The sequence below is a fragment of the Carlito syrichta genome, unplaced genomic scaffold (genome assembly GCF_000164805.1).
Source record: "Carlito syrichta isolate Samal-C Ts95f unplaced genomic scaffold, Tarsius_syrichta-2.0.1 Scaffold314365, whole genome shotgun sequence".
NCBI classification, from domain to species: domain Eukaryota; kingdom Metazoa; phylum Chordata; class Mammalia; order Primates; family Tarsiidae; genus Carlito; species Carlito syrichta.
The window spans coordinates 17,399-26,116 of NW_007258461.1; the positions used below are offsets into that span (position 1 = coordinate 17,399).

Genomic DNA, 8,718 nt, shown 5'->3' on the forward strand with positions numbered 1-8,718 from the left:
GCCCAGACTGGAGTGCAGTGGCAGCGCCTGGCCACCGCAGCCTCGACCTGCTGGGCTCCAGCGATCCCTCCGCCTCCGTCTTCCAAGTAGCTGGAATTACAGGCGCGCGCTACCACACCCGGCTAAATTTTTTCTTTTTTATTTATTGTAGAGATGAGGGCTCACCAAGTTCCCCGGGCGGGTCTTGAACCCGCAGGCTCAGGCAATCCACTCACCTCAGCCTCCCAAAGGCGCAGGATTACAGGCTGAGCCACCGAGCCCAGCTCCCGCCCCCTTCTTAAGAGATCTGATGATGGCACCACGTGGTCACTATCTGGGCATAAGGCCCCTTCCTCACCACAGAGCCTGGCACACGGGTACTTCTTGACCACCATTTGTTGACTTGAGCGGAATCGTGGCACACAGAAATACTGAGGATGGGGACGTGGGACCTAGCTGCCTAGTTCCTGCCAGCTTCATGGGAACTGTGTCTTCCCCCAGGAAGAGTGAGCTGAGGGGGTGGTATCCCTGATGTGGGGTGGAGTTCTGTCCAGGGTGCCCAGAGCCCGCCCCTCCCATACTGATCTGGAATTATCTGGCTCTGTATCTGTCTCCTCCCGTGCCAGCTCCCACAGCCCCAAACTGGCCCTCCCCGGGCAGAGCCTGTCTCGTGAGTAAGATCTCAGGATGGGCTGGACTCAAATGAGCTGAATTTGAGGTGGGTGCTCAGATGGAAGCTTCCATAACCCTGCGAGCCTCTCCCGCAACTCCTGGGATAACCTGGCCCAGCGTCTCCGTGGATCTGTCTCCCTTCACACTTGGCCTCACACGTGTGCACCAGGGCGCACCTTGGGGTTTGCACCTTGGGGTTTCCCTTAGCGCAGCAGGCTGGGTCTCCTCAGAGCCCGGGCCCCGACTGGCTTACCACACAGGGAGACGGTGTAGCCCTCCAGGACACACAGAGGGTGGCCTAGCACAAAGTAGCCGTAGATCTGGTTCACGACGCTGATGGTGCTGGCGATGATGGTCTCCGCTAGGTCAGCGACTGCCAAGTTCACCAGGATCCAATTCAGAGGGTGGCGCAGCTTCTTGAACCTCATGGTGGCCGCCAGCACAAGCCCGTTAGTGAAGGTGGATGCAATGACCACAAAGATCATCCAGATGCTGGTAACATGGTACACCCATCTGGGGGCGATGTGGTAATTGGGGCCTTCGAAGGGGTCTGGAGGCAGGAGGTACAGAGGACAGACAGGAGCTGAGCAGTAGCGTCACCTATCCTCACCGGTACTCGATGCCACCGTCCCTATTCCACCAGAGCCTCCCTCCAGCCCACCACCCTCGCCATTGTAGTCAGCTCCTTCCCTCTCTGCCCTTTCTCAGACTATCTCCCTCCATCCCATCTCTCAAGCCAGAAGCCAGAGCCTGCTGGCCACCCGTACAGAAACCTTGAACTTGACTCCTCATCGTCTCCATGGGGCCTTGTGTCCCCCTCCCCAGTGGATGCCGCACTTCCAGTACACCGTGTCACCCCTGGAGTGACATGTGCGCATCCTTGCTTCTCTACTCCCTGTCCTTCCATGGACAAACCCTTTGAGAGTGTAAAGCCCAGCTCAGACGGATTTGCCTTCCAAAGCCTTTACAGATTCCCCAGCGGACGGCAGCTCACCCCTTTGGGTGGTCCACCACTCACCTCCACCACTTTCTACCAGGGACTGGAATTACCAGTCATTGAGGTCTGAATGTGTGTGTCCCTCCACAAATCCCTATGTTGAAATCTTTACCCCAAGGCGATAGTGTTGGGAGGTGAGGCCTTTGGGAGGTGATGAGGCCACGTGAGTGGAGCAAGCAGGGCCTTCATGAAGGGGATTAGTGCTTTTAGTTTGTTTTCTTGAATTTCAATGGAAGATTTGTATTGTTGTTGTTGTTTTGAAATCATGGTCTCATTCTGTTGTCCAGGCTGGAGTAGATTAGTGCTTTTATAAAGAGGCCCTAGAAGTCAGCGCGGTGGCTCATACCTGTAGTCCCAGCTACTGGGGAGGCTGAGGCGAGAGGACTGCTTGAGCCCAGGAGTTCGAGGCCAGCTTGGGCGATGTAGTGAGATTCCATCTCAAAAAGAATTATTTTAGTTTAAAAAATTTTTTAAAGCATTATTAGAGAGTTCTATAGCTCTCCTTCTACCATGAGAGAACACAATGAGAAGTTGGTAGTCTGCCATTGGGAAGCAGGCCCTCACCAGAGCCTACCATGCTAGTTCCCTGACTTCCAGCTTCCAGAACTCTGAGAAATACGTTTCTGGTGTTTCAAAGTCACCCAATGAATGATGACTTCTTTTTTTGTTTTTTGTTTTGAGTTGGAGTCTCACTCTGTCGCCCAGACTGGAGGGCAGTGGCCACTCCCGGCCACCGCAGCCTCGACCTGCTGGGCTCCAGCGATCCTTCCGCCTCAGCCTTCCGAGTAGCTGGAACTACAGGCACGCGCTACCACACCCAGCTAATTTTTTTTTTTTTTTATTTATTGTAGAGATGAGGTCTCGCTGCCCAGGCAGTCTCGAACCCGCGGGCTCAGGCAATCCACTCACCTCAGCCTCCCAAAGGCACGGGATGGCAGGCTGAGCCACCGAGCCCGGCTGAATGATGACTTCTTATAGCAGCTACACTGAGACACAAATACAAGTCGCCTTCCTCACCAGAGACTGTGACTCACCCATCTTCACACAGAGTATCCAGCACACGATAGATACTCAGAAAATGAATGACTAAGTGAACTAATGAACGAATGTGTTATGAATTGAATTGTGTCCCTACCCAAATTCATATGTTGGAATTCTAACCCCAGTATCTGAGAATGTGACTATATTTGAAGATAGGCCCTTCACAGAAGTGATCAAGATGAGATCACTAGGCTGGGCCCTGATCCAGCATGACTATGTCATTACAGAGAGAGGATGTTTGCTCGCCACAGAGAACATCACGTGAAGATGGAGACAGAGATCGGGGGTGATGTTCCACAAGCCAAGGAGCGCCACAGATGACTGGCAACCACCAGAAGCCAGGAGAGAGGCCTGGAATGCATTTTCTCTCAGAGCCTCTGGAAGGAGCCCACCCTGCTGACACCTTGACCTTAGGGTTCCAGTCTCCAGAAGTGGGAGACCATCCGTTCCTGTTGTCAAAGCCCCTCAGATGCTGATGCTCTGTCGAGGCAGTCCTGGCAAATTCACACGGGATTTTTTATGATACAGTGGCTCTGCACCTTTTGTGTTAGAAGGACCTTTCTTCACCACCATCAGTTTTGGCAGAATACATGAAGGGGTTGCAAGCCACAGTCCCCACTGCCATATAAGGCCTCTTGGCATGCCCAGCAAAACGTCCACGGGGAGTCCCCAATTATCAAGATTTTGTGTGTTACAAAAGCCCAACTCAAACCAGCTTACGAAAAATGAGAATTTCCTGGTTATGGCTAGGAGAGACAGATGGATCTCACCCATGGCACAATTCGATCCCTGAGGCCTCTGCTTCCCTGTGTGTGGGCCTCATTCATTCCCCAGGAAACCCCAACATGAACATTAGGGACAGACCATTGACACCTCGAGACCTGAGTGCTGTCAGTCTCTGTGTAGAAAGGACAGAGTGAAGCAATGGGATTGCTGGTGGACCCAGGAACAGAGAACCCCCACATTGTCGACTGCAGGTTAATGTGGCAAGAGCAGCTGAAACTGGGAGGTGTTCGGAACACTCCAGTGTGTAGACAAGAGCAAGGGGCTAGAACAATCTAGGTACCGCAACCTCTTGTAACAAGGCCGCCAGTCCCCTTCCTTGATGACCAATGGAGTCCAAACTGGGCAGGGCAGGGACAAGAGGCAAAAGAGAGAGCAGGCCCGAGCAGCCGTATGGGAGGGGACAGCAGCACCCAGCAGAGCAACCAGAGCGGGTGTCCCAGCCTTCCCCTCCCTCCTGAAAGTTCTGGAACTGATTGCGTGAAGAAACAAGCAAGAGAATCAAAGTCAACTCCCAGGCAAAGTGATTATAAGAAACACACGTGGGCAGGCTTGGTGGCTCAGCCTGTAATCGCAGCACTTTGGGAGGACGAGGTGAGTGGATTGCCTGAGCCTACGGGTTCGAGACCAGCCTGGGCAACTTGTTGAGATCTCATCTCTATAATAAAAAAAAATGTAGCTGGGCATAGTAGCGTGTGTCTGTGGTTCCAGCTACTTGGAAGGCTGAGGCAGAAGGATCACTGGAGCCCAGCAGGTTGACGCTGGGGTGGCCGTGAGCATGCATGCCACTGCACTTCAGCATAGCGAAGGAGTGAGACTCCAACTACAAAAGAAAAAAGAAAAAGAAAAAAGAAACACATGCAGGAGGGAATCGGGGAGGGGGGAACACAGAGAAGCGAGACTTCTTCAAATACACCTTACTTTTCTAGATTCTAATCTGGAAGCTTGTAACTATTTTGTTACATAATTAGGAAAACAAAATTAAATCTTGAAAAGCAATCCCTGAAAATCAAAAATGAAAGAAATGAACCTAAATGCATTTCTACTCGGAGGCATGATCACAAAGAAGGACTATTCTAAGGGACTTGAAACACAGTGGTTTGACTACGCGACCTAGTGGCATATCCACTGAGATTGAAAAGGCCTATAGAGCCAGGCTTGGTGGCTCAGTCTGTAATCCCGTGCTTTGGGAGGCTGAGGTGAGTGGATTGCCTGATCCTGAGGGTTCGAGACCCACCTGGGCAACTTGGCGAGACCTCATCTCTACAATAAATCAAAGAAATTAGCCGGGCGTGGTAGCGCACGCCTGTGGTTCCAGCTACTTGGAAGGTTGAGACAGAAGGATTGCCGGAGCCCAGCAGGTTGAGGCTGCAGGGGCCGGGAGCGGCCACTGCACTCCAGTCTGGGTGACAGAGTGAGACACCGACTCAAAAAAAAAAAAAGAAAAGAAAAGAAAAGGTCTATAGAGGTGTGAAGCTTGGGGTAATCATATTATTGGTGGTAATGTTGGCATCATTATGCTGAGACTATTGTGTGTGTGTTGTGAGCTGAAGCCAATGAGTGATTATATGATATTCGAGTTTGAATTCTACCAAAGCCCGTGAGAACAGGATTGGTAGTGGGAGAGACAGGAGACACATATGTAAAACCCACTGGCATCCACTGGTAAACTACGGCATTATTTTGAAAACGGAGAAATAAAAGGAAAGAATCACACACTTACCCTACCTCTCACACCCACTGTTCCACTGTGGAAGCCAATAGTAGAAATGAATGCGTGTTGTTCTAGCTAAGAGATGAAGACAGGGCAAGGGGTCGGAACATCATCATTTTGCATCCCGAGAGTTTAACCGGTCTGAGCACAGAGCTTCTGTAGCTGCCAACACCCAGGAAAAGAGATGCTCCCCTCATAAGGCCGAAACACACCAACAAACCCAACTTGCCTCTGATCAGACCTTCAAGTACCAGAGAAGTGATCATGACAAGGTTGGAGGCGCATGCTAAGTGAGCCACTTGTTTCTTTCAACAAATAAATTGCAAGGAGATAGAGGGAGAGCCTCTAAATGAAAAAAAAAAACCAAAAACAAGACATCTCACTCCATCTGAATTGTGGACCTTATTTGAGCCCTGATTCAAGCACACTGAAAATATCCATTGCCTGGGCTCGGTGGCTCAGCCTGTAATCCCAGCACTTTGGGAGGCCGAGGTGAGTGGATTGCCTGAGCCCGCGGGTTCGAGACCAGCCCAGGCAACTTGATCAGCCCAGGCAACTTGGCAAGCCCTCGTCTCTACAAAAAATAAAAAAAACTTAGCTGGGTGTGGTAGCGTGTGCCTGCAGTTCCAGCTACTTGGAAGGCTGAGGCAGAAGGATCGCCTGAGCCCAGCAGATCGACGCTGGGGTGTCCGTGAGTATGCCACTGCCCTCCAGCCTGGGAGACGGAGTGAGACTCCGACTCAAAAAAAAAGAAAAGAAAATATGCATGACATTTTTTGAATGCTGACTGAGATACTTGAAGATACTCAGGAAATATTGTTACACCTTTAGGTGTGATGGTGTGAGATATGTAAAACCCATTGTGATTTTTTTTTTTTTTTTGAGTTGGAGTCTCACTCTGTCGCCCAGACTGGAGTGCAGTGGCCGCTCCCGGCCACCGCAGCCTCGACCTGCTGGGCTCCGGCGATCCTTCCGCCTCAGCCTTCCGAGTAGCTGAAACCACAGGCGCGCGCTACCACGCCCGGCTAATTTTTGATTTTATTGTAGAGATGAGGTCTCGCCAAGTTGCCCAGGCGGGTCTCGAACCCACGGGCTCACGCAATCCACTCACCTCATCCTCCCAAAGCGCTGGGATTACAGGCTGAGCCACCGAGCCTGGCTCCCATTGTGATTTTAAAAGAGCCTTTTTCTCTTAGTGGTATATACAGAAGATCTGCAGAGGAAAAGATGTGACATCTTGGATGTACAGGTTACATAAGAGAGACGGTGGAAGCTGAGTGACGGGGGCTGGGGCCCATTACAGCCTTCCCTCCACTCTGGTAGATGCTTGAAGTTTTGTGAAAAAACCCACCCCAACATTTGGACAAAAGAGTCTCATGCATTGATGAAGACTGGGCGTCTCCAGGGAAAGAGGATGGCGTCTCTGCCGAAGAAGTTCTGGGGCACAGACGGCCATGTTGAGGGGAACCGCAAGGCACTCAGCCAGTTTACTCCAAGAACCCTGTCACTAATCGGCACTCATTCCTGGTCATCCCACAACGGGACGTTGCCAGCTCCAGGAGCTGCTGTGGCTTCTGGAAACCCCAGTCTGCAAGCCCCAAAGGTCTTTGGTTTGGAGGAGGGGCCCTGGGAGAGGGCCGGGGGCGGGGGGATCACTAGCGTCCTCAGCTTCTGAAGGGCCCACGAGTAAAGCTTTCTGATCAGGCAACTCCAAAGGGCAGAACTCGGGCCAACCTGATGAGTGTTCAACTTCCTATTGGGCCTGAGCCCTCTCTCCCAGGACTGCCCCAAACAGAAAGGCTGCCCTCGGCCCCGAGCAAGCGTCTTCTGCCCAGATGTCGGACAAGCTGACTGCCACAGTCTCTTCAGACCCTAAAGTTCTAGAAGTTTCTTACTCTCTGTTGCTGTCTTCACCAGCTTCCCCCTCTGGGGCAGGCAGGCCTGCCTGCCTCCCTTGGGCGTGTTACTGTGCTGCTTAGGGTCACCCTCCAGCCTCTGTGTTTGCCTCCTTCTGGCTTCCAGACATAAAGACAGGCCTGGCTCCTTACCCAGGCAGCTCCGGGTATTTTCCTACAATGACAGCTCACCAGCAATGTACACGATGATCTAGGGACCACAAAGGAAGCGCTCGTAAACTCATCTCAGGCCCCAGATTCTCAAAGGATCCGAGATGCCTATGTGGTCTGAAAAAGCATCTTTGGCTGGGCGTGGTGCCTCACGCCTGTAATACCAGAACTTTAGGAGGCCGCGGCGAGAGGATTGCTTGAGCCCAGGAGTTCGAGACCAGCCTAGGCAACACGGTGAAACCTTGTCTCTACAAAAAATAGAAGAATTAGCCAGGTGTGGTAGTGCCTGCACATGGTCCCAGCTACTCCGAAGGCTGAGGGGGAAGGATCACCTGAGCCCGGGAGGTCAAAGCCGCAGTGAGCTGTGATCGCGGTCGTACCACTACACTCCAGCCTGGGCAACAGAGTGAGGCTCCAATTCAAGAAACAAAACTTCATCTCCGATAGTATGGCGTCCTTTTATATTGGGCAAAGACCCCCACCCCATTCGTCATAAAAGCCGAAGGAGAAGACTTTCTCGGCGGGGAGGGATGTGCAGAGAAGAGACTCCCCGGGTGGCCAGTGGCCCCCAGTACAGCCAGCTTGCTCACCTCTGGTGGAATTGCTGTTGGTGTACACGAAGATGCTCGACTGGGTGCTGTCCTCATAGCTGTCCTGGGGATGCCGGCCTGCGAGCCTTTGGAGGCTCCACTGCTGGGCCATGGCTGTGGAATACCCTGGCCCTGACAGCCTCCAGCCCTGACGTGTTGCCCGGGGGTCCCAGCGCTTTATACCAGCCTGTGGGATCAACCCGGGCCTCCTCACCTTAAAAGCTCCCAGACCCTGCACCATCTGATCTCTTAATTGGGCCTGAGACTTAGACCTCCTCCTCCCGCCCCTCGCTTCCTGCTCTGAGGCGAGCCCTCAAGGGCGGCTCAGAGGGATTTGCTGGGAACCAAACTCAGACGCCCCCCCAGCCCCCCAAGGCCGGTGGAGGTGCCGCAGGAGCCGCTGCGGCCCTCGCTGGTGCTTGTGTGTCCTCTGTTCCCTTCCACTTGGGTCCTACTTTTAGGTCAGGTGGACCCAAGGATCAGGATTTGCCGATGGGGTGTGGGTGGGGAAGCGAAGCCCAAGTCAGCCTTCTCTGGTTCTCTTGAAAGCCCTGGAGACTTTTCAGGGCTGAGGCTGGCCCTGGGGCCTCCCCATGGGGCAGACCACCTCAGAGGGCCCAAACAGACGGGATCCGTGCCTGCGGGTCTTCCTCCTCCACATGGCGGGGACAGGCCCTGACTGTGTGGCCCTGTGGGGAACTCCGCTTCCCTCCCTCCCCCTTGCTCCCCAGGGGCTGCGGCTCCTTCGGCCCCCAGGGTGCTCAGCCGGGCCCTCCCAGGCACCCCGGGGCACTCAGCTCCTGCCTGCTCAAGTCTCCCTTGCTCTGAGTTCACGCCCTTTCCTCGGGCTGCCCGACCAGTCTCCCGCCTGACAGG

General features: G+C 53.3%; 1 protein-coding gene across 1 annotated transcript in view; it reads right to left on the reverse strand.

Moving 5' to 3' along the window:
- OPN1LW (opsin 1, long wave sensitive) overlaps positions 1-8,030 on the reverse strand; it is a 17,479-nt gene extending 9,449 nt beyond the window's left edge. The window contains exons 1-2 of the mRNA XM_008071543.1: positions 7,843-8,030; positions 905-1,201 (exon numbers count right to left, since the gene is read on the reverse strand). Of these exons, the coding sequence (XP_008069734.1) occupies positions 905-1,201; positions 7,843-7,954 (409 nt within the window). The 5' untranslated portion in view covers positions 7,955-8,030. The remainder of the gene's footprint in view (positions 1-904; positions 1,202-7,842) is intronic.
- Between the last annotated feature and the right edge of the window lie 688 nt (positions 8,031-8,718).